Source organism: Onychomys torridus, chromosome 6 (genome assembly GCF_903995425.1).
Source record: "Onychomys torridus chromosome 6, mOncTor1.1, whole genome shotgun sequence".
In the NCBI taxonomy this organism is placed as follows: domain Eukaryota; kingdom Metazoa; phylum Chordata; class Mammalia; order Rodentia; family Cricetidae; genus Onychomys; species Onychomys torridus.
The window spans coordinates 69,662,799-69,688,326 of record NC_050448.1 but is presented as its reverse complement, the minus strand read 5'-3'; the positions used below and the strand labels follow the sequence as shown (position 1 = coordinate 69,688,326).

The 25,528-nt window shown below is 45.3% G+C and overlaps 2 protein-coding genes across 12 annotated transcripts in view; one reads left to right on the top strand and one right to left on the bottom strand.

Moving 5' to 3' along the window:
- Positions 1-1,956: 1,956 nt before the first annotated feature.
- Psmb4 (proteasome 20S subunit beta 4) lies at positions 1,957-4,692 on the top strand. The gene is made up of 7 exons (XM_036190554.1): positions 1,957-2,140; positions 2,263-2,469; positions 2,650-2,796; positions 3,281-3,362; positions 3,922-4,038; positions 4,307-4,395; positions 4,575-4,692. The coding sequence occupies exons 1-7, from the start codon at positions 2,001-2,003 to the stop codon at positions 4,585-4,587; spliced, it is 795 nt and encodes a 264-aa protein (XP_036046447.1). The 5' UTR covers positions 1,957-2,000; the 3' UTR covers positions 4,588-4,692.
- Positions 4,693-6,264: 1,572 nt separating this feature from the next.
- Positions 6,265-25,528, bottom strand: part of Pogz (pogo transposable element derived with ZNF domain) — a 59,198-nt gene continuing 39,934 nt past the window's right edge. For 5 of the 11 annotated variants that reach the window (XM_036189789.1, XM_036189790.1, XM_036189791.1 and 2 more), the window contains 14 exons: positions 24,647-24,937; positions 24,357-24,566; positions 18,838-18,944; positions 17,759-18,096; positions 16,847-17,001; positions 15,563-15,663; positions 15,006-15,152; positions 11,945-12,079; positions 11,657-11,829; positions 11,358-11,498; positions 10,903-10,959; positions 10,621-10,733; positions 10,313-10,337; positions 6,458-10,189 (listed from right to left, as the gene is read on the bottom strand). In XM_036189789.1, the coding sequence (XP_036045682.1) occupies positions 8,509-10,189; positions 10,313-10,337; positions 10,621-10,733; positions 10,903-10,959; positions 11,358-11,498; positions 11,657-11,829; positions 11,945-12,079; positions 15,006-15,152; positions 15,563-15,663; positions 16,847-17,001; positions 17,759-18,096; positions 18,838-18,944; positions 24,357-24,566; positions 24,647-24,937 (3,674 nt within the window). In that variant the 3' untranslated portion in view covers positions 6,458-8,508. Of the gene's footprint in view, positions 10,190-10,312; positions 10,338-10,620; positions 10,734-10,902; positions 10,960-11,357; positions 11,499-11,656; positions 11,830-11,944; positions 12,080-15,005; positions 15,153-15,562; positions 15,664-16,846; positions 17,002-17,758; positions 18,097-18,837; positions 18,945-24,356; positions 24,567-24,646; positions 24,938-24,987; positions 25,012-25,528 lie in introns of all 11 variants that reach the window. The other 6 variants (XM_036189796.1, XM_036189797.1, XM_036189787.1 and 3 more) reach the window with 5 other exon arrangements.

Below are 25,528 nucleotides of genomic sequence, written 5' to 3'. Positions count from 1 at the left end.
GATAAAGAAGAGTGAGCTGGTCACTCAAAGTGGTCCTCCCAGCTCGAATCCCTCTCTCTAGTGGAAGAACATAACCTGGACTCTCCTACGCCATTCATAATTTATGGCAAACAATAGCAAACCACAAGACGTGCAAAGTGAAAGAGAAACAGGATCAAAATGAAAAATTAAAACAAGCAAGAGACGCCAAGCCATGGCCGACACAGCCCTGGATGCTCCTTGATTTATAATGGACACATCCCAACACACAGCATAAGAGAAACTATTGGCGGTTGGAAGTGCATTTAATACACACAACCTACTGAGCATCACAGTTTGGGGGTGTTTGCTGCAGGGTATAGGCAGGGAGGCTGACTAGGAGCGTGGCTCACCACCACTGTCCAGCATCTCAAGAGTATCCTATTCTGAGAAATACAAAAATTCAAAGAAGTTAATTTTGCCCCATTATGAAGTTGAAAGATTGCAACTCAAATCATCTTAGCCATGACTCCATTTGTACTGGAGGTAGCACATAAGAATACAGGGCCAGTGAGATGGCTCAGAAGGTAAAGGACTTGCCACACAAGCTTGATGACCTGAGTTCAGTTCCCAGAACACACATAGTAGAGAGAATGGACACCACATAGTTGTCCTCTGACCTGCATGTTTGCTATGTCATGAGTTCCCTCTCCTATCCCATAGTACACACACAGCATGAGTGTACATTAAATAAATTTAAAAAATTGAAAAGAATATAAAATAGGTAAGCATAGAGGGAAGCAGATATGAAATGGAAGAGGGAATTCTGGGGTGGAAAGGTTTAGGGGTGCAGGGAGATGGGGAGAAGACTAGGGGAGGGTCAGTCAAAACTAGAGATGTATGAAAAAGTCATAAGGAAAGCTAAGGTGCTAAAAATAAAATAAAAAGGAGTTTGAGGGGCTGGGGATAGAGTTCAGTTGGTAGCGTGCTTGCCTAGCGCTCATGACCCCCAGGTTGAAGCTCTGCTCCGGCACCCATGTGGTGGCTCACAACCATCTGTAACTTTAGTTAGTCCCCTTCTACCTTCGTGTCTTTGTGTGATTGTATGTAGCAGAGTGAGTTTAATTAGAGTTGCTTACAGGAGCATGGGTGAGGGGTTACTTACAGACGCATGGGCACATTACCATGGTTACACCACTGGGGGAGGGAATCTCTTCCTCCCCCAGTGTCTGAGCTATTTGTCTTTTCTCTCCCTCCCTCCTTTTCTCCCTCTCCCCTCTCCTCTCTCCCTCCTTCCTTCCCTCTCCCCTCCTCTCCCCTCCTGTCCTCTCTCTCACTTGTGCACCACATAAGTGCTTGGTGCCTTCGAGCTCAGAAGAGAATATTGCAGATGGTTTTGTGCCATCACGTGGGTGCTGAGATTGTATTTTTTCTACCTTTACCGACTGTAATGGGGTAAATCACTGTATCTCAAGCATTGTATTTTATTTATAAAATGGGTTGAATAATGCCTGTTACATGGGCCTGCTTTGAGAAGTAAAGCTGTAAGAGAGCTTGGGTTCTTCTGGTCCGAAGAGGGCATGACAGCCCGCTCCTCCTAAATTGTCAGAATGCTCAGATATAGTCACCCCTACTCAGTGGGACACAGGGATGGGATGAGACGTTGTGCATTTCTTTCTTTTTTTTTTTTTTTTTTTTTTTGGCTTTTCGAAACAGGGTTTCCCTGTGTAGCTTTGTACCTTTCCTGGAACTCACTTGGTAGCCCAGGCTGGCCTCGAACTCACAGAGACCCGCCTGGCTCTGCCTCCCGAGTGCTGGGATTAAAGGCGTGCGCCACCACCGCCCGGCTAAAACGTTGTGCGTTTCTGTCAGACTCAGTAGTTACTCTGGACCAGAACTCCTCAGACGACCTCATCAACGCGGAACCTGGCAGTCATTGTACCTGCAAGCGGCTGGCAGGAAGAAGAGAAGTGTAACAACAAAGGACTACTTCCGCTTCCGGTGACGCAAGCGCTTTCATTTCTTCGGCTTTGGTGACTAAGATGGAAGCGTTTTGGGAGTCACGGGCTGGCCACTGGGCCGGGGGTCCTGCTCCGGGGCAGTTTTACCGGGTCCCGTACACTCCCTGCGCCCTCATGGATCCGGCGTCCGCGCTTTGCGAGGGTCCGATCACCCGGACCCAGTGAGTTGCGCTTTAACCGCGCCAGGAATGGGCGGCAGGCCGGGACTTGGGGATCTGCGGCGCGCGAGCGGCGGCACCCGGGGCCCCGGCCGCCGCTCTCAGGGACCCTTTTCATTCTTCAGGAACCCCATGGTGACTGGGACGTCGGTACTCGGGGTGAAGTTCGACGGCGGAGTGGTTATTGCTGCAGACATGCTGGGTTCCTACGGCTCCCTGGCTCGTTTCCGCAATATCTCTCGTATTATGCGAGTCAACGACAGCACTATGCTAGGTGCTTCGGGAGACTACGCTGACTTCCAGTATTTGAAGCAAGTTCTCGGCCAGATGGTGTAAGTCGCCTCCAAGCGGAGCGGAGACTTGAGGCTTTGGGGGATTGTTGAAGAGTCAAACATATGAATGTGTTTTGACTGCCTTTTGCCATTGAGGGCGTGTGAAATTGGGTGTAGATTAAGGGTGGGTTGGGAACTTGACTTCCGTTTTCATTACTTTCTCAACCAATTGTTTTTAAGGATTGATGAAGAGCTGTTGGGAGATGGACACAGCTATAGCCCTAGAGCTATTCATTCATGGTTGACCAGGGCCATGTACAGCCGCCGCTCCAAGATGAATCCTCTGTGGAACACTATGGTCATTGGAGGCTATGCTGATGGAGAAAGGTATTTGATGACTTCCTTGACCACCTGACCTAGCACCTACTGAGTGACCTGTTTTGTTTTTTCCGATACAGGTTTCTCTGTGTAACAGTTCTGGCTGTCCTGGAACTTGCTCTGTAGATCAGGCTGGCCTCAAACTCACAGAGATCCGCTTGCCTCTAACTTCTGAGCACTGGAATTAAAGGCGTGCGCCACCACCGCCTGGCTTTCTTCAGTCTTTTAAAGGAATGTTTTTTACACTTTTGTATGGGTGCTTTTATGCTACAGTGTGTGTGTAAGGAGTCTCTTGTACCATGTGGGTTCTAGGGATCGATCTTGGGTCATTAGGCATGGTGGCAAGTGTCTTTACCCACTGAGGCATGCTGTTTTCCCCACCCCAGACTCTTTATTCCCCGGGAATCCCCATCTTTTCATTCAGACCTCATGGTCCCATTCTTTGGCCAAGAAATGTAAGATTGAATGAGTTCTTTGACTTTTTCCGCTCTAGCTTCCTTGGTTATGTGGACATGCTTGGTGTAGCTTATGAAGCTCCGTCACTAGCCACTGGTTATGGCGCATACTTGGCTCAGGTAAGTAGTGGGCCTGGCAACAGGGAAAAGAGATGAGACAGGTTGGGATCCTAATGTTGGGCATCTGGTTTTCTCTGTCTGAGAAGAATGTGTTTACATGACCATCCAGTGACAAGATGTGGTGAATAGGAATGATAGCCTTGTTGCAGGGTAGAAGCCCTAGGCCTTCCCCTTTAAGAGGATCTTAGCTGGGCATGGTGGTACACATCTGGAATCCTAGTGCACAGGAGGCCTATGTATTCCAGACCAGCTTGGGCTCCATAGCAAGACTCCATCGGAAAAACAAGAAAAATGACTCACGGGTAAAGGCACTTGCTGACAGCTAGCCCAGGACTCCCATGGTGGAAACAACTCCTGCAAACTGTTTTCTGACTTCCACATGCATGTGCATACATATACACAAAATAAGTAAATGTCAAATGAAATAAAGCCAGCACTTAATTCTGTCGAGACAATGGGTAGACGTCTGTCACTTTGGTGATTGTTTACATGGGTTGGAGCAGGTTGCCTGCCGTTATGCCAGTGTCTAATTTCTCCCATGTTTTGCCTGTCTTTTTAGCCTCTACTTCGAGAAGTTCTAGAGAAACAACCAGTGCTGAGTCAGACTGAGGCCCGAGAGCTTGTAGAACGCTGCATGCGAGTGCTGTACTACCGAGATGCCCGTTCATATAACCGGGTGAGAAGTGGACAGAAAAGTACAAATTCTGGGGCCAGGCATACTATCGCACACCTTTAACCCCAGCACTCGGGAGGCCGAGGCAGGCCGAACTCTGTGAGTTGAGACCAGCCTGGGCTACAGAGTGTGTTCCATGACAGCCAGAGCTACATAGTGAGGCCCTGTCTTAAAACTACAAATTCTGTTGCTTCTATTTTCAAATGAGGGGTGACCCTCTTGATTGACCTTTGTCCAGACTGGGTATTTTCATTGCATGTTTTGTTTTCAGTTTCAAATTGCCACCGTAACTGAAAAAGGTGTTGAGATAGAAGGACCTCTCTCAGCAGAGACCAACTGGGATATTGCCCACATGATCAGGTAATTTCAAGTTACAGTAGGAGAACAGTGTGTGGGAGAGTTGGAAAGCCTTTGACTTGCACACAGCTGGGCCCTTCTGGAGTGCTGATTCCCCAGGCAGTGGTTCTTCGGGGAGAGCTCCTTCACAAGCTGATGCATTTGTGCTTCACTTTCCCCTAAAATATTTTCTTTCTTTTTAGTGGCTTTGAATGAAATACAGATGAACTTCGTCTGGAGCTGAAGCTGTACCCTTCTATATTTGAATTAGTTGGCTGAAAGGTAGACTTTTGTAAAATAAATCAGTCTTTGAAATGTTTACTGAGTTGTTTGTTTTAATGAGATCTCACTATGTAGCTCAAGCTGACCTAGAACTCAGAAATCTGCTTGCCTCTGCCTCCCAAATGCTGGAGTTAAAAGCTTGTGCTACCATACCTGGTGGCTGTTTTTATTCTAAGAGGGTCACAGCGAGAGCTCAGCTGCTGCTGTGTTCCCTTTCCTGGACAGAGATTCATTTAGCTCCTGTGTGCATGCTCAGAGGTCAGAAGTCTTTCAGTCATCCTCCACCTTAATTTTTTTGATGTAATTCTTACGAACCTGAGCTTATCAATTCAGCTAGGCTGACTGGCCAGCAGGCCCTGGGATCCTGTCTCTACCTCCCTAGCACTGGGATTTTAAATGTGCATGCCACAGTGCATGGGAGCTCAGGGCTGAACTCAGGTCCTCATGCTTACATGGCAAGCACTTGCCAGCTATTTCCTTAGCCCCTTCACTCAACTCAGGACAGTCCTACCGCTTCAGCCTCCCAGAGAGGGATCATAGGCACTCGTGGTGATGGCGGCATTTAGGCTCTTTTAGCAAGTAAGGATTCTCTGCATGACAATAAAGACCCCAAATAGTATTCACTTAGGATTATCCTAGAGCTAGCTTCTTACAGGGTAAACTGGACCTTTGTTAACACAGTTAGCTTACACATATACAATATTCTCTTCATTTTTCTCCCATGCACTGTATTCTAAAATGTAGATTTTGGGGCCGTGGGGCGTGGTGGTGGTTAATGATGGCTGCAAATGTGACTGGTTAAAATTTCACTGACAGGCACATGGTATGTGGCAGAGCAACTCTGTATGGTGGTGCTCAGCCCCTAAGCCACCACAGGGTAGCCACAGTCAGGAGATGTTAGCATATTTAACTAATGTTTGTCTATAATTCTAGCACTTGGTACTTTGAAGCATTTATTAAAAAATCCTAAATGAGGGGCTGGAGAGGTGACTCAGTGTAAGAGCAGACAGTACTACTCTCCAGAAGATCTGACCCGAGTTTGAGTCCCAGCACCCATGGATGTGGCTCACAACTACCTCTAACTCCAGCTCCCATGAGCACCTGTGCTCCTCCTGTGCTCATACCCACCTACATACAAGTAAATACGGGCCTTTAAATTCCTCAGTGGAGCTGGGAAGAGGACTGGGTTGCTTGAAGCACCTGTGCTAGTGTGGAGACCTAATGTGGGTCCCCTGAACCTGTGGGAAGCTGGGCAGAGCAGCTAAACTGTACTCCCAGGTTCTACAGGGAGATGGGGCAGAGGCAGGAGGGGCTGGTAGGCTTGAGAGCCAGGAGCCTGGCCCAGGAAGCAGAAAAGCTGTCTCAATTAGGGTGGAGAGTGAGAACACCCAGTGATCATACCCCACACTTGTGCCTGCTTCCACACATGAATGCACACACATAAAGTCCTAGGATAGGCCTGAAACCTGAGTTTAATCCCCAGATCCCACACAATGGCAGGAGAGTCGAGAGTTGTCTTGACCTTTGTGTGCATGTTGTAGTAGCATGTGGTTCCTACATTCAACACATAAAAATATTTTTTAAGTGGTTAGGAATTAGCCATGTTCTATCCCTTGACTTTTTAAAATGAAAATCGTAGGTCTTCAGCACAAGGCTCTCCAGACCCTTTGAGAGTGGAATAGACAGCAGCAGATAGATTCACACAAAGAAAATCCTGAGCCTTCAATCTGGAACTTTGACATACTTGATCTCAACACGGAAAGTTGTCAATAAATACATGTTTATTGATTAAACTGAATTATAAAAAACAAAAACAAAAAAAAATTCCTTCTACCACTAAGCCATGCAGGCAGAGTCCACAAAGACGATTTGCTTGCCAAAACCCAGCCGACCCACTGTTACCATGATCTTTAAAAAAATAAAATAAAATAAAAAATAAAAAAAAAAAATAATCACCCATTCAAAGTCAATGTGCAGAGGCCACGAACCCAGCTCCGCTAAAGGTGTGGCTGCTGCAGAGATGACCAAAGAGAATTAGGTTGTGGATTGAAGTGGCCACTTACAGTTCTCCAGCTGTCTCAAAGGCAGACGGTTGGCTTTGAAGTATATACAGTCCATCAATAAAATGGCATTGAGCAAAAAGCTGGGGAAGAGAAGCCTAGGCGGATCCTCCGTTCAGATCTCCAACGCCATGGGTTTAGACAGAGCTGGCCAAACCTGTGGGATCAGTTCTGTTCCCTAGGTTCTAGTGTGCTGGGAGTTAAAAAAGCGAACTGCAGGAGAAGACCAGGTGGTAACGAAGACCATACACCTACACCTGTACCACCAGGCTGTCATCTCCAACACCTCCCAGTCTATGAATGCCTATTAAACAGGGACACATAGAAAAAGGTTTATAAATCCATTTCCTCTCATTTTATTAAAGGCTCCACTTATGTACATTTTAAAGATGAACCACTTACAAGCTTGTACAGGTTGCCTCCTTGGCTCACAGGAGGCAACGTTGCTAAAAGCCTCAGGATGGACAAGAATGGTGTGGCTGTGGGAAAGGTAGACTTGGTATTTTGTTCTTTTTTTCTTCTATGGTACAGTACATTTTGGTTTATCACCATGAATACATCTTTTTCTTAAAAAAAAAAAAATCCCTCATGCAAATTGTAGAAAAATTTTCCTTGAAGTTGGCAGTGAAAAATAAAGATTCGTGTCTTTCTCTGTGCACACCTCTATGCTTTTTTTTCCACATCAGTTTCTTCTGAAACATTGAGAAAAATGTGAAAACCACGGGTTAGCAGGAGTTCAAGCGGTCTGTGTCTTGTTCGAGTTCAACACTTAACATATGCCAGTTAGCACCTGTGATGTCTTGAGCAGGTGTGCTGTCAGGGCATGCTTAACAGGACCAAGTTCAACAAAGCAGGGACTCTGCTGCCACCGGGGGCTGGCTGATGGAAGACGGACTAGGATGGCTTCCACCTGAACACTGATTGACCACCTCACCCAGGACCTCTTGCTTGCTAGGGACACATGTGCTCCTTTGTCCAGAGTAAAGGACGGTGTGAAAATCAGGAAAGGGGTCAGGGGTCATAAGTGCAAAAAATATTGTTTCTGTTGTGTTTTGGTAGAGGGTGGTGAGGAAAGAAATCTATCCATTCTGGATGATTCAAGGTGGTTTCATGCATTTTTAAAGCCACGATTTTATATCAAGAGTTGCTGTAGAAACCAACAACTCTGGAGAAGGAAGGGAAGGGAGGAGAAGGAAAGAGTTCAGTGGGAATCTTTTTTTCATTTTCATTTTTATATAAAAGTGTTAAGACCACAATGAAAAAATTTATCCACATATGTAATAAACCAGCTTGTGAGCTACATATTTTTTTTCTTTCCCATCTGCAGAAAAGTCCTCACATTAACAATGATTAGATAGTATCATGCCCAAAGACATTGGCCATAGAATAAAACAAACAAAACCCAGAAATACTATGATACAATTGAGGTAAAAGGGAAACAAAACAATTTAATATCTGTCCACAAAGGATTGTTTTCCTAGATTTTGTCAGAAAAATAGCAAACACAGTGATTTAAATTAAAGAAGAAGGAAAAAAGTCACAAGAACCTGTTTTTAGCAGAAGTGAGTAACCAATGGGCCAGCTCCTCAGCTCAGACGTGATCACTACTGGCTGTCCTAATAACCCACAAATTCACAGGAAGTATCGATGTCAGGGGAGTGGTGGCATAAAATAAAAATATAAACCAAGTACCCCACTGGTACCCCCTTTCTCTAAGCCCCTCTACCCTCCCCCTCAGCTTTCCTACCCAACTCGGTATGCTCTCACGACCCCAGCACCTAAATCTCCATCAGATCTAAATCTCCATCAGATCTAGATCAGCTTCCTCAAAGCCATAGAAGGACTCCGTCTCACTCTCCCCCTCAAAGAGCTGGTGAAGGCTTTCAGGCTCCACTGTCTCTTCAGGAGATGATCTGGGTCGGGGGGTGGAAGCCGAGGGCTCCTCAGACCGCTCTCCACTCAGCTTCAGCTGCTCCTCTAGGGAGGCAATGAGCTCCTCCTGCATGTCAGCGTTGCGTGTAGGTGAGTTAATGTTGCCATCAGGACCTGGCAGAACACTAGCCACAAGGAAGGATCGCTGAACTAGTTCTGGGGAGTCCCTAATGACACCCAGCACCTCACTCAGCCAGCCCAGCACCAGCTGAAGCAGGACATCTGAATCACACGCAGCATCTGCCATCTCCCGAGCCTGCTCCTTCCACTTTTTGTGCAGGAAGTTCTTAACAGTTCGTTTGATGCACACATCTAAAGGCTGGATTTTAGAGCTACAGCCTGCAGGGACCACTGCAGGCAAAGTGCTGGAGGCACTGAGCAGGGCCAGTACCTCCTCTGACAAGTGAGCGCGATGGCAGTCCATCACCAGCATGCCTTTGCTGTGCTGACAAGCTGTGTGCTTCTTCCACACACGGGTTGACCAAAGCTCCATGATCTCATCATCACTGTAGCCACTCTCTTTGGCCTCTAGCAATATAGAGTCTGGCACATTAGCAGGCTGATTCACTTGTCCTCGGTAGAAAACCAGGGTAGGGAGGACAGTGCCATCTGCTAGGATAGCCAGCACTACATCACACCAAGGCTCCCCTGTGCCCACTGTCTGGAGAGCATTCTCTTTTCGGTCATCACTGCTCAGTACTTCTGTGTCCAGGAACAAGGAGACCTCATCAATAGCCACAATCATAGACAAAGGTAAGTCCTGATTGTGAATCTGCCGCTGTACAAACTCAATGAAGAGTCCTGCATTTTCTGCTACATCCTTCGGTAATGTGTGGGCCACAGCTCGCCGGGCATGGGGAGTGAGGTGGTGCCGCAGCATGAAGCGCACAGCCCACTCATAGGATATCTTAAAACCTCCCTCCAAAGAGCGTCCTATTTTGGTGGCCTTCTGAAACAAGGTCTCCTCATTTACAGGGAGTTGTTGCTCTCGCTGGATCAGTACCCACTCAGCCAGTTTCTCTTCCGCCTCAAAGCTGAGATATTTGCCCTCTAAATTCTCTCCCTGAGAGGCCTGGAAGCGTCGAAGCCAACGACGGATCCGACGCTGGGGGTTTCGGAAGTGCTCAGCCGCCAGTTCTGTGTTGCAGCACAGGGCAAACAGTACTACCCGAAGCTTCTTCACAGACAGCTGCTCTTTCTTACCAACCCCACTGCCGCCGCCGCCGCCTCCACCACCACCTGCTGGTTCAGGTTCCTGGGTGATGGGGCTTCTTCCCTCATCCTGTTCAACGTTCAGACGTTCAGCCCCCTCTGTGGCCAAGGGCAGCAGAGATGAGGGCTGTGGGTGAGTGGGGGTTGCTGGTGGGGTTGCAGTTGAGATGGGTGATGGAAGGGCCTGGGCCACAGGAACCGCAAGCTCTTGAGGCTCTGCTGGGGTGGCTCCTCCGGGTTTCACAGTGGCAGCTTTGTTAGGGATGAAGGGAGGTGGAAGATACATAGTCTTCAAGTTCCGGTCGTACACTCGTTCAGGAGTCTGGCCAGGCCTAAATGAGTGGAGATGGGAAGCAGAGGGTGGAAACATCAGTTAAACTTAGGAATTTAAATAACAGTGTTAATAAGAGCAAACATCATACAAAGTACACATTAAATCATGAAATGAATGTTACCTGGAGTGAGACATCCAACTGAGCCCTGGGAAAATGAGATTTAAAAAAAAAAAAAAGTTAGCTCACCGGGGAAAAAAACAAACAAACAAAAAACCCAACACTCCATAGATAATACCTTGAGATTTCAACATGCTACCCACTAAAAGACTCTTCACAGGGCAACCTTCCCAGTCTTCTCTAACTTCAGGTTAGAATGTTTACAGTCTGAGTGCTGTATGTGTCGTAAACAGTCAATGGTGAGGCCAGAGAAAGATGCTCCTGGCTCATACAGTATGGCATCCCTTCTCCAACCCCAGTTCCTCACTTACCCCGCGGTAGGATACTGCTGGATCTGTGGGAGGGGTTGAACACTAAATGCTTGGCCATAGCATCTCCCACCGAGGTAGCGAAGGTACAGGAAGTGCAGGCCAGCTTGATTCCACTGAGAAAGAAAGGAGAGGACCAACAGGATATTAGACACGTATGTCAAGGACACTACACAGTTCAACTCACTCTGAGGCTTAAATAAGGGAGGGATGCACATAACCACTCCTCAAAACAAGGACATGATATTAACTTCAACAACTAGAGTACCGAGAAGTGTTTATTACCTTACAGAATTTTTAAACAAAGCCAAATACTTGGGGCTCTTCCGTGGCACATGATTGCTGAAAAAGACAAAGCAGCAGAGTTACCAGCCAATGACAATGTCCAACCAAAAAGACGCCTTCTCAATCCAGACCAGTTTGACCATCAGGCTTCTCAAACTTCACTATACATACAAAATAACCTGAGCATCAATTACAATTCACGTTTGGATTCAGGTCTAGGATGGGGCTAAGAATCAGCATTTCTTACAAGCTCCTGTTCAATGCCTTGACTGCACTTTTAGTAGCAAGACCCTAGACGGTTATCTGGAGCACAGATACCAAGGCCAAATAAATATGGGTTTGCTCTTTTATCTCCCTAGAAGAGACGGCCAAACAGCTTTAAGAAGAAACCAAATAGAAGTGGGAGGGATGAAGGGAGTTTGGACTCTCGAAGTCCTGGTTTGCTCTCAACTTACTTGATCATGTGATTGGCATATGCTCGAGAGCAGCAGGTGCTATAGCGACAGAGAGAACAATGCACATAGGTAGGGAAATGATTAGGGAAATCTGGGATCTCAAAGCTGCACTCCAGACATGTCTGTCGGCCCATGACGCTCCTGTTAAAAACAAAACTTTCATTACTGCTTCAGAAACCATCAAATCCTAAGTTTTTTGACCACTGACCCAGCTGCAGATTGCATCTGATTTCCTTGGCTATTAGGAAATGCTCTGTCCACAGTTCCCACCCGCCTAGCATTTCGAAGGAGGCACTGACATTTTCCTCACAGCTCTCTTCTGGATGCTGCGTTGGACAGGGGGGTAAAGGAAGACAGGACAGGGGTCGGTGGAGGAGGTCAGTGGTGCTGCCTCCTGTAAGGCGCTAGAAGACGTATCACTTGAAGACACGGCAATAGTGCGTGGCTGCCCCCGAGAAGCCCGGATTGTCACCTGAGAATCAAGGGAAGAACAATTAAATGGCACTCACAGTAACTCTCGGGGTACTGTCCACATCTATGCTTACCCTCCCCGGGGCTGTGAAAGAGACTTCAGGCAAACCCTTTACCTTGGTGCCTGGTTTTAAGCCTTCCAGTTGCTTAGGTTTACGGAAGGTTTTATGGTGCTGGAGCTTGTGTTCAATTTTGTCCTTGGCAAAGAGAAACTGTAGCCGGCATTTGTTGCAGTGATACACATTTCTCTTCTGAAGTGGAGAAAAACAGAACAGACAAGAATCCCTTAAATGTTCCCAGAGTCAATGTCAACATTAGCCTTGCCTTCTTTCTGCTGCTGAGAATTTAATGAGAGTATGAAAAGACCTCTCAAGGCCAGGCAACCTGTCACTGGGAACCACCATCTCACACCCCAGAAGTCAAGGCCAGGATGCACAGGCCCTCAGCCACCCTTGACTGGGAGCACGGGGCCAGCAACAGGCTTGCTCATGCCATCTTCTGCAATTCTTTTTGAAGTTTAGAAACACACAAAAATATACACGCTAAAGCTGCCAAGCAAACAACAAAACAACTCCGACTTCTCATTGTGTCCCTCACAGTCCAGGTTCCTTTAACCCAGACTCTTGGTTCATTTTCACACACAGGTTCACCAGCTCTTTTTCACCAGCTGCATATAAGCAACCACAAAGCTAAGCCTTCTCTTCTCTCTCTTTTCTGGTGCTGCTAGGGAAGCAACTAAGAAGCTAAAGCTTTCCTTATGCCGAGCAAGCACCCCATCACCAAGACACTCTGCAGCTGAGTACAATAGGTAGGACTGCCCTCCTCTGTCCTGTCTGCAAAAGGTAGTCCTGCCCCCCTCTGTACTGTCTGCAAAAGGTAGTCCTGCCCTCCTCTGTCCTGTCTACAAAAGGTAGTACTGCCCCCCTCTGTACTGTCGCTGTGCATTCCTTTCTTGTGTGTGTGTGTGTGTGTGTGTGTGTGTGTGTGTGTGTGTGTGTGTGTGAGAGAGAGAGAGTTTCAGAGACTATTTTGAGGACTTGGTCCGCCAAAACAGGGCCCCTATCTATGACTTCCTTTGCTTGGATCCCTAACAAGTGTAACAGTGGGCTAAGATGAAGTAGTGGTTTCCACATGCCAATACTGTGAAGAGGGGGTGAACGAAGGAGGTGCTCTGAGCGCTGCACATGTGCACATGTAACTGCACTCACACCTACTTTTCCATTTTTATGTCTCTTACAAAGCTTCACTCTCCTCTAGTAGGCTCTTTCTTGTAGCATTGTTTACTTTTTTTAAAGACAGAGTCTCACTGTGTACCATAGGCTAGCCTGGAACTGAGCTCAGCAGTCTCGGCAGGCCTCAAATTAATGGCCGTTCTACCACCTCAGCCTCCTGAGTGCTGAGATTACAGTGTGAGCCACCATACTAGGCTTTCTACAGCACTTTAAAACAAGGTTATGACTATTTCATATGGCAAATAAAATACAACAGGACCAGCAACACAGCCTGGTTTCCCCTTAGCCACTCCTTGCCTGATCACCCACCCTCTGTCCTCTGTGTACACGAACACCCTCACGTTGTCTCCACTTACGTTCTCAAGTCCTTTGTCCCCCGCTGGAACCTTACCAATCAACCAACAGTTTCTTAATGTTGCTTAACAGAGGGTCGGCCTGTCTGTCTCTGGTCTCCTTCTATCTTAACATTCCTGTGGCCTGAGCATTTTGATCACCTTTTCTTCAGAACACTTCAGTCTCCTTGGCAACAAAAGCCCTACGAGGACTACAGTGATAGTTCTACGGGTAGAAACTTAAAGGGCTCTCAGCCTTATCCTTGACACGTCTGGAGGACTTTTGAAACTTAAAAAGTTTAAAATTAGCTGGGGTGCTAGGATGGTTCAGTGGTTAAAAGCACTACTGGCTGTTCTTCTAGGATGCTGGTTCAATTCCCAGCACCCACACGGGGGCTTACATCTGTAACTCAGACATAGACACACGTAGGCAAAACAACACACATATAAAATAAAAACAAAATCAGCTAGGTGTTGTGGTACACATCTTTAATCTCAGCAGCCAGGAGGCAGAGGCAGGTGAATCTCTGTGAGTCTGAGGCCAGCTAAGGCTACATAGTGAGACCAAGTCAAGAAAGCTTAAAACCTAATGAATTTATGTAACAATTCTCAAATTATTCTTGTAACAATCCAGACATTAGATCTATTATCTACCAGCTATACCGTAATATCAATAGACAGTGCTAAACCAAAATACCCAAATCTCAGTATTCTCTCAAAATTTGCTTTCTCTAGTGTTTCTCAGTAAACAGTCCTGCTATTCATCCAACCAACAACGAAGACGAAGTACCATTTAACATTTTTTGACACAAGATCTTTCTATGTAGCCCAGGCTACAGGGCCTCACCTGACATCAGCATGTAAGACACCAAAGACGAAGGCAGTACTTGTTTTAGGAATTATTTTTATTCTCTTGCTCTTTCACTTAACCCATCTCTAACTCCTAAAGACCATGTTATCTTAGCAATACCTACCACCTCTACTCCTCTTCTTCACTTCACAAGCCAGCCCCACTGCCATCTCCTCCCTAAAGGATTCCAAAGCTTGGCTGGTCTTCCCTCCACTCTGAACTCCCTCAGTTTACTTAATGCAGCCGGGGTAAAATTTTGAATAAAACAAGTAGGAACCTATCACCCAGGGCTTGAACTCCTTTTCCCAGCCAAGGTGAGCACCCATAACCAGTCCCCACCTAGCTTCCAACACCTGCTTGCCTTGTTTCCTACAATCTACTCTGAACGCCTCTCACTTCCTTACACTGCCACAGCCTTACCTTGTGCCTCAGGTCCATTTCTTCTCTGTTCTGTTTTAGTCTGCATCATTGTTCATCCTGCAGACCTTAAATGCCACTTCTTCCTGGATATCCCCTCAGCTCCAAGAATAGGCAGAGGCTTCTCTGTCTCTTGCCCTGTTAACACAGCCCTCATAATGGCTTTGTGTATTGTTCCTTTAGCACTAAATCTCTTAACATCTAACCTAGTGTGACAGGAAGTGAATGATGTTTGCTCACAATACTAGCTTCTCTATCAACATTAATTATTAATTAATCTATCTCAGCCCTGACCCTAGAATCCAAAACTTCAAGTGAGAATACAGGATTGCTTGGTGCCTAATACCTGGTGCCTCATGTAGTGCTGCTGGAACGCATTGCCATTTTTGAAGACTTTCAGGCAGTACGGGCAGAGCAAATGCCGAGTATCTTCATGGATCATCCGAAAATGGACATCTACCTCAGAGTAGAGGGAGGAGCGGTACTGACACACCTGACCATGTGAGAAGGAAAATGAGGGAAGAGTGAGTAACTGGAGCTATAAAGAGGTAACAACAACCATGGGGGAGGGGGTAAACGCATGAGGTATTACTAGTCTGGTTTTGGGATGGAGATCCGTAAAAACAGTAATGGACAGCACAGTCTGCCAACAACCCAGAGTTTCTAAGGAATAAAAGCACCCACTATCTTGAGAGGGAAGCTTGGGAGACACTCTCTCGGTATGCACAGGAGGCCCCCTCCGGCTGTTATCTTCTGGGAAGTCCTAACTATGGAAACTGTTAGTCTTTTCCCGTGTCTTCAGAGTACCTACACAGAATGTGTACACTGGGTACTTTTAGTGGACTTCTTCACAATCAGTTTAAAAACAAAATGCCTAAAATGCTCTGGAGGAAAAGGCAGTACCTGACACACATAAGGCATCTCTCCAGGCTTATGAGTGTCCTTCATATGCTGGAGGAACAGTGGCTCGCTTTCAAATGCCCACTCACAGATCTTGCACTTGGCTGTAAGAAGAAAAATAATCTAGACATGCACCTGGATAGAAGATCACAGCCCTTAAGATGCTCCTGACTGCATCTCCACATGCAATCACTACCACAGCTGTAAAATGGTCCTGCTCTCACATCTGTGTTGCTAATGACAACTGATGTCCCTAACTCAGTCTTTTGAATAAACAAAGCTCTATTCTCAGCCCTGTGACTGTGACATTCTCTCTTGACTTCTAACTTGAAGTCACATTCTCTGTTTACCATTTCCTATCTCTTACTTCTCTTTCTAACTCAATACCTAGGAACTGTCACCTCTATTATGATAGACAGGAACCTAGTAGAAAGCCTTATGACTTCCTACTGTTCTTGAGCTTCCATACATCTACAGTGTGCATCCTATACTGCTGATGAGTTCTTTGAAAATACTACATGCCTATGCCTAAGGACAAGCTTCTCATTTATAAATAATTCATAAATATCTACTGACTGTCCAGGAATTACCAGCAAGAATTTGTTCTGAAAAGGCTGACAACCACTAAGAGATCTTTGCTTTCTGTTTTGTGACAGGGTCTCATTACACAGCCCTGCATGGCCTGGAATTCACAGACCATTCTGCCTCTGCCTCCCAAGTCAGGTATTAATGGTGTGTGTCACCACACTTGGCTGGACAGATGCTCTTACCTTGTCATAAATGTCATTTCTTTTTTCATATCAACAGATTCAAGATAATTATATTCTGAAATTAGCCAATTTGTCAAGCTTGAGTCTAAGGATATAGTTATAATTTTTTAATAAAATTTTTAATTACTTCATATTTTGAATTACAAAATACGGCTAGCTGAGTGGCGGTGGTGCCCACCTTATCTCTGTGAGTTCGAGGCCAGCCTGGTCTACCTACAGAACGAGATCCAGTACAGGCACCAAAACTACAGAGAAACCCTGTCTTGAAAAACCACACACACACACACACACACACACACACACACACACACACACACACTCTCTCTCTCTCTCTCTCTCTCTCTCTCAAGCACTCATTTAATAGCAAAGTACTTTAAAATCAGGCTTGAAAGCAAAGAGGGGACAGTACTTCCTCTGCCACTATTATCTGCATAGAACAAGCTCTTCGCTAGCACTGTTCAGTAGGTGAAGAAAAAAGCAGCTCCCACCCTCCGCTGGAGTGAGTCTCCAGACTTACTCGTGGACTCGTAGGGACTGTGAACATTTTCCAGGTGGCACTGAAGCTGGAAGGGGGTGGAGAACTGGCGGTAACAGTGCTGGCAGATAGTGTGCCCGTCGACCTCCCCATTCTGCTGATCAAGTTCCACGTGGTGTTTCATATGATTCATGAATCTGTAGCACAACACAAAGAGAAAGTCCAGAAACAACCAGTAGTCTTTGAGATAGAATGATAGAATTAGAAGCTAACATTATTTGCTCCCCTCCTCCAACTTCCTCTATTTAGGGATAGTCTTTTTCTGAGCCTAGAAAGATGGTTCTTTTCAAATTCTGTGCGTGTATGTATGTCTATGTGTGTGGGCATGTACTCATTGGTACAAGTGATTAAGGGGGCCAGAGGCATGAGATCCCCCGGAGCTGGAGTTCCAGATAATCATGAGCTACTGAGGTGAGTGCTGGGAGTGGAACACAGGTACTCTGCAAGAGCAGAACACATTTTTAACTTCTGAGTCCTCTATCCAGCTCCAGATAACATGTTTTTGGTTTTTGTTTTAATAATTATTTTTATTTTATGTGACTGGTGTTTAACGTGCATGTACGTCTGTATGATGGTATCAGATCTTGGAGTTACAGACATGTGATAACTAGGAATTGAACCCGGGTCCTCTGGAAGAGCAGCCAGTGCTCCTAACTGCTGAGTCCTCTCTCCAGTCCCCAGATAACAAACAGGTTCTTAAAACTAAAAGTAGGTTCTGTGCAAAGAGACTGGTCTTCCTTACTCAAACTCAAGGCTATCCTTTATTACTTTTTAATAAAACTAATTCTAACAAGACAGCATCATAGTTAATGTTTCCAAAAAGAAAAACGTAACAATATAAGACGACTTGTCTATTTTTATGCAGGGTAACTTCCAAGGCTGTTTCATGCTTACCGAATGTTGTTTTTCAGCCTTTTGGTACAATGAGGGCATCGGAAAGACGTGGCAACCTTAGGAAAGCTTGTGAGTTGGGCTACCTTGCCCCCATCCCGTCCATAGTAAAAGTCATCAACTAGCATAATGAGTTTGGTCTGGACGCCATCTCCAGCATTCTCATTTGGCTCTGGTACTTTGGTAGGTGGTGAGAGAGCAGGAATAGGTGTGGAGGAGGGTGTGGAAGTAACAGGAGCTGTCTTCTCAGGGGATGACGGTTTTGCTGCCAATGGAACACTGGGCTCTGCATCGAGGGACTTGCCTTTCTTCTGGTATTCAACCAATTCAGGGCAGCAGTACTGTAAAAGAGAGGACATCATCATCCCACTGACCTGAGACTAGGATAAGCTAAATACATAATGTCACCAACAGTGCTGGGAATGGTTTGTTCACGTAGGTGATAAGGGACGTGTTTGTGGACATTGGGATCTCTGCTCAGGATAGCCCACTGCACGGCAGGGACTGCAGGCATTCGCCAGCACAGCTGAGTGGGGTTACGCTGGTCTTCCTGCAGCTTTCTTCAGTGGTCCCAGAATTCACCTTTTTCTATGTCCACACAGCCTCGAGCACTGGACTTCCACTGCTCCCCTACCTGCCTGACTACAGCCTGTACCAGCATCATCTGACTCCGAATTCTCTAGAGAAAGAAGTTCCAACCTTCATTTGGACTGATACCTCAAAGTTACAAGACTTACAAATAAAGCAGGGACCAGGTAACAGGTTTTCATTCTCCCAGTGACAGAGTTAAAACTGAGCTGAGGATATGACCATTGTCTGGGGTCTTATGTGACAAACTTGATGTCCTGTGAGATCAAATCTACCATGCTAAGACAGTAAGTGTTCCATCACCTACTGGCAGTCTGTAAATGTAGTCTATCATATTTTCAGTTAACATAGCCCTTTTCTACACTATACCAAAGAAAGAACAGCTTTTAAAAGTTTCCAAGCCAGTTTAAGCATCTGCTTTTCATGATCCCAGTATCAGAGGAGGTAGAAGCGGCCACTTAAGCTGGATCCTTATCATGAGTGGTGTCACTTACACACATGTGACCTCTCAAAGCTTCAGTAACACGGAATTGAGCATTACACCGTGGACATATTTTCCGTCCACCGTCCTGGAGGTCAAACACTGGGATGGAAGAGGTCACTGGAAGAATGGAGAAGAATTGGTAAAGATTAATACAGCATACTGGGGCAAGACCACACAGTCCCTGAGAAGAAAGCCAAGAGTAAGGAGCAAGCATGAGAGGCACATTTTTTAACTGCTCAAACTCTAGGCCAGGGCTGGCAAACTGAAACCCAGAGACCATTTCAGCCAGCAGTCAGTTTCTATTTTGACTCATGAGGAATGCCTTTTTACCACCATCTCTAATAAGGTAAAGTTCTTCTTTTCTCTTCCACTTATGGTTTTTTTGGCTTGTTTTCAGACAGCATCTTTGTGTCATTCAGGTTAACATTGAACTCATGACTCAGGTTAACCTGCCTCCACTCCCATGTGCTGGAATAACAGGATGTGCCATATGCCTGACAGACATTTTCCTTTTTTAAAACTGGGATGGAGCTGAGCATGGTGATGCACACCTATAATCCTAATACTTGGGAGGTAGAGGCAGGAGGACCCCAAGTTCCAGGCCCGCCTGGTCTATATATCAAGTTCCATTTGGCCTACACAGGAAGACTGTTTTAAAAGAAAACAAGAGTAATGAGTTGTGACACTATGATATAAATTCATACATACTCAGCACTGTAACTAGCTTTAAGTTGTATAATTTCTACAACTTAAAAAAAATTATTTATGTGCACTGGTGTTTTGTCTGCATTCATGTCTATATGAGGGTGTTGTATCCCCCTGGAACTGGTGTTATAGACAGTTGTGAGCTGCCACATGGGTACTGAGAATTGAACCCTGGTCCTCTGAAAGAGCACCCTCAATCACTAAGCCATATCTCCAGCCTCCAGAACTCTTCTTAACTTATAGAACTGAAGCTATTTTGGGGGACAGTTTTGCCTGAAACAGTGCCTCTTGTAGCCCATACCAGCCTTAAAAACATGACATATCTCTTTCCACACTCTCTTTCCGTACTCTCCGCCCCTCCATGTGGTGCCCCCCACAAGCATGATATAGTGGAGTCTGCCTCTGAGTTCCTGATCCTCCTGCCTTTGACAGTATTTCACACAGCCTAACAATGCCCTTAAAGTTCTCCATGGTGTACTTTGACTTCCTATACAAGTAACATCATATGGACTCAAGGTTCTATTTAGGAATATGTATGTATACACAAATATATATGCATGCAATAACACCAGACGAAAAAAAGAGGCCATAAATTTGTAGAAGAGTGGAAAGGGAAATATGGGAGGGTTTGAAGGGATGAAAGGGAAGGAAGAAATGTAATTAACATAGAATCTTAAAAATAAAACAAAAAACACTTTTGGAAAGAAAAATAAATGACTTCCTTTTTAAACCTAAATAACATAGCATTGTGTAAATGGGACACATTTTGTTTATCTACTTAAGATTTTAGGCTGTTCCCACCTTTCGCCTATTGTGAACGAGGCTGCTATGAGCACAGGCGTACAACTTCCTGTTTCTAGTCCCTGCTTTCAATTCTTTTCAATACATGTTCAAAAGCAGAACTCCTAAAGCATATGGTAATTAAAAAAATTTGGGGGGGGGGGTTGGGGATTTAGCTCAGTGGTAGAGCACTTGCCTAGCAAGCGCAAGGCCCTGGGTTCGATCCTCAGCTCAAAAAAAAAAAGTTCATAAAAATTTTTGGGGGGCTGGAGAGATGGCTCAGAGGTTAAGAGCACTGGCTGCTCTTCCAGAGGTCCTGAGTTCAATTCCCAGCAACCACATGGTGGCTCACAACCATCTGTAATGAGATCTGGTGCCCTCTTCTGGCCTGCAGTCATACATGCTGTATATATACATAAGAAATAAATAAATCTTTTAAAATAAATTTTTTTTGGGAGGAACAACAAACTTATTTTCATAGTATTTGTACAGTGCTATATCCCTGCCAATAGTGCATGAGAATTCCACTTTCTCTATATCCTCACCTGAATGTTAAATTTATTCTGTGTGTGAACGTGTGTGGTCAGAGAACACACAGAAGTCAGTTCTGTCCCTCAGTGTGGCTCCCAGAGATCAAATTCAGGGTGTCAGGCTGAGCCACCATCTTATCCTGGCTGCACCATTTTGTGTCTTTTGAAAACAATTACAGGGGCTGGAGAGATGGCTCAGTTATTAAAAGCACTGGCTGCTCTTCCAGGGAGCCCTGGTATCTTTAGCACTCACTCAGTGGCTCACAACCATTGGACAGCCTCTTCTGGTTTCTTTGGGCACCAAGCATGCATGTGGTGTACATACATACAAGGCAGCAAAATGTCCATACATAAAAATAAGTAAAATTAGAAAAAAAAAAAAAAAAAAAAAAACAGCAACAACAAAAAAAACAGTAATGGCTTCCTCTGATTATAGTCACACATCTTCTTTTTAATTAGCATACAAAGTGAGCTCCTTATGGCATTTTCATGTACATTTGGTCTTGGCTGATTTTCCACCCCTACCTGCTCCTGTTACCTACCTGGCCCTGCTTGTACCCTTCCAACCCTAGTGTTCCTCTGCCACTTCCTATCACAGGTGCTCTACTCACCTCTATCCCCTCCTTAATCCCTACTCACCTCTCTCCCGACCCTTCGCCCCTTGCTGGTTTCCTGGCCTTACGCACTTATTCCTACATAAGTACACGCACAGAAAAAACAGAAAGTAGGATCCACAAGAGAACATAAGCATTTATCTTTCTGAGCTGAGGTTAACTTTCTAGTTTGGTTGGTTTAGTTGTGTTGTTTGCTTGCTTTTTGAGTCACTATCCTAATGGGTACAGATGACATTTAACCATGATTTGTTTTGTTTTTTCAAGACAGGGTTTCTCTGTGTAGCTTTGGAGCCTGTCCTGGATCTCGCTCTGTAGACCAGGCTGGCCTTGAACTCACAGATTTGCCTGGCTCTGCTTCCCGAGTGCTGGGATTAAAGGTGTGTGCCACTGTCCCTGGCCTCACCATGATTTTTGTTTCCCTAAATGGATATTGCTGGTCATCTTCTGTTTATCAGACGTTTCATGATTGTGGAGATATGTCTCTTTCCCCAACTCCTGTAGGGGATGGAATCCATCGGGATCTCATACTCACTGGGGAAGCATCCTATCACTGCTACTTCTCCACAAGCCCTCTTTGCCTCATTAAAAAGAAAAAAAAAATTTTTTTTAAATATTTTTTGATTTTTTCAGACAAGGTCTATATAGCTCTAACTGTTCTGGAACTTATTGTGTATGTAGACCAGGCTGGCCTCAAACTCAGAGATCTGCCTGCCTCTCTGCCTCCCAAGTACTGGAACTAAAAGCATGGGCCACCCTAACAGGCACAACAAAACCACATGTTTTTATTACATTTACTTTGGTTTTTGCACACACGCCACAGCAGACATGTAGATTCCAGAGACAGATCTCAGGACGTCATCAGGCTTGGTGGCAACATCTTCACCTGCAGAGCCATCACACCAGCCCACTTCACCTCCTCTTCAACTGGCTGGCTTTGTTATTGTTGCAGAGTGCAGGAGTTATTTATGTATTAGTAATCTCTCAGCACAGTGTATTTCCCCCATTCTATAGGCTCCTTTTTCACTGCGCTAATAATGTTCTCTGATGCATCTAAGTTTAAAATTTCAAATTTAGCAATTTTTTATTCTTGCCTGTGCTTTTGGCATCCAAGATATGGTTGTTAAATCTAATACTGTCAAGCTCTTCCCCTACCCCCCATGCTTTTTACCTAGGAGTTTTTGGCTTTGGCCAGTTGTTTTATGGCAGAACCTCCCATGTGCTACAGCAATCTTCATGTATCAACCTCCTGAGTGCTAAATCACAGGCCTGAGCCACTGTATCTGCTTATTATTTTTAGACAGGATCTTAACATTGCCTAGCACCTTGATTATACTGGGTACAAAGCAATCCTTCTTTGGTCTCATAAGTAGCTGGATCTATTTACAAACATGTATAACTGTGTTGACTTTTTTCTTTTTGTACATGGTTTATACATGTATGTATTATGTATGTGTGGATGTGCTCACTTGTAGAGGTCAGAAGTTGACTTCATACCTCTCCCAATACCTCTCCAAACTATTTTAAAGACAAGGTCTTCAACTAAACCAGGCTGTCATCACACCCTTTCAGCTAGACCGACTGGCACAAGTGTGCTACCATGCTGGATTTTACTTGGGCACTGGGAATCCAAGCTCTGGTCCTCATGCTTACACAGCCAGCACTTCACTGACTGAATCCTCTCCTTGACCCTGTCCCCAGTTGTCTTGTTTGTTTTTGATTCTTGAGGTTGAGTCTCACTGTGTAACCCAAGCTGGCCTCAAACCCAGAGAACGCCTTCTTCCTCAGTCTCCCGAGTGCTGAGTACAGACATGTACAACTTCATGTCCAGCTCTCTTCAGAGTTTCACAGCATCTGTGTTTGCTTAGGTCTCTGATTTACCTTGAGGTTTTTATTTTGTTGTTGTTGAGATGGCTTCTCACTACATAGACCTGGCTAGCTTAGAACTCACTATATAGACCAGGCTGGCCTCGAACTCAGAGATCCACCTGCCTCTGCCTCCCAAGCATTGGGATTAAAGGTGTGCACTGCCACCACACCCGGTTTTGAGTTCATTTTCACACTGCACAGAAAGTAAGAATTTCAATTTTTTTTTAAACTATCTAGTTTTTTTTCAATGTATTTAAAAGGCTTCAACTTTTTAAATAGTTGAAATAAAAGCAAAAGAAAAATTTGGGGCACATGAAAAGCATATAAAATTCCAAACTCAGATCCCACTAATAAATTGAACACAGTCCAGCTCTCATTCATTTGTCTAGTATTGGTAGCTGCTTCTACACAATGGCACCAGTGTATGTAAGCACGGCAGAGCACATGCTGTACATAAAGCCTAGGAATACTCACAGAAAGTTACCAGTCCCTGCTCTGGATCATGGAAAATCCTCACATTCATAATCTCTATCTTTCTGAAAACCTCTCTACAACCATCTCAACTTTAAAAATTCACCCCAGAAGAGCTGGAGAGATGGCTCAGTGGTTAAGAGCACTGGCTGCTCTTCCAGAGGACCTGAGTTCAATTCCCAGCAACCACATGGTGGCTCACAACCGTCTGTAACTGTAGTCCTGTGAGATCCAATGCCTTCTTCTAGGGTGTAGATGTACATGAAGACAAAACACCCACATATCTAAAATAAACAAATCTTCAAAAAAGGACCCCCCCCCCCCCAGAAAATCCACCTCTTCCACGAAGACATCTTTGATCAACCCATCCACTTCACTTATCAATCTCCAAAGTGGCTGCAAGTTAAATTTTCACAATTGGTACCTTCTTACATTAGCATTTCTCTAAGACCAAATCAAAGCACCTACATCCTATTTTATTTCTCCACTTCAGAATAGTTTCAATGCAATAAACACTTTATCAGTGTTTTCTGAATGACTGTAGGTTCAGTTTCCCACATTACCTTTCATTGAAGATTCGGGTCCACTGGTTCTTTGAGCAGAACTGTTGTTGGACACCACCAATGGCCCAGGACTCTGGCCCAGGGAAGGGACAGTGTTAAGAGTATTCACCAATTTGGCCACCTCGTTGCTATTTTCACCTGTGACCCCAGGCCGCTTCACAGTGACAAAGCTGGCAATGCTCACTGCAGGTGGAGAGGGGAAGGAGGGAGCTACGTTGACCAAGTGAACACCATCTGCCGCCCCCCCCACTGCCCCATGCTGTTCTGCCATCTCCTCATCCCAGTCTCACCTAGTTTGGGATTCGAGGTCTGGTTGGACTGGCCCAGAGGCTGTACAGCTAGCTGCCCCAGTGAGGTTGGCTGTGTGGCAGTGGGAGTAGTGGAGGTGCTGGGAGTGGACTTGGCCTGCTGTGACTGTGACTGTGGGACAGTGCTTCGAATGGTGAGAGTAGCTGGGATGACGGTGGTGAAGGTGTTGGTGGTGGGCCTCACAGGCACTGTGGAGCCTGGCCTCACGGGGGTCATCTGAGAGAACACTTGTGGGACGCCAACTGTCGGCTTAACAAACTGTGTACCTGGGGCTTTTAAAAGAGAGACAAAGAAAGTCCCAAACCTTCATCAGTGAGCTCACCTATAACATATTTTCTTGCCTTTCCTAGAAATACAAGAACAGGAAGAAGTTATTTCCCTAAACTGACTCACTGACCAACCATCAGAGGTTACCAAGAATAGTATTGATCTTAACAGCTAAGAAAGTCCTAAGGAGCTTAAAGCAGTGATTAGAAGATAGTTCCCTCAATTCCTCTGCAGGCATCGTCCACACTAACCTTTTTACCTCAAGAATACTAGCTTGACCTCCGTATTAGGAGCAGGAGAAAGAACGGACAGACATAGGCCAAAGGCCAAACTTAGTCCTTCAAATCCCTTTTCAGATTCTAGAAGAATTTTCCATCATCTTCTATACACTCAAATAGGACAGGCAACTTCTCTTCCAGAATGTCCCAAAGGGGAATGTTTTTCTAGAACAATTGTAGACAATTCCACTGAGAAATATTTATGGAACACCTTTAATGTTATAGAGAAATCTGATCGGACTTAGGGTCTAAAAAGCCCTGTGGGCTGAGACCAAAAGACCAAAAATTCTTTAGAAAGGCAAACTACAGAGGCCCCCT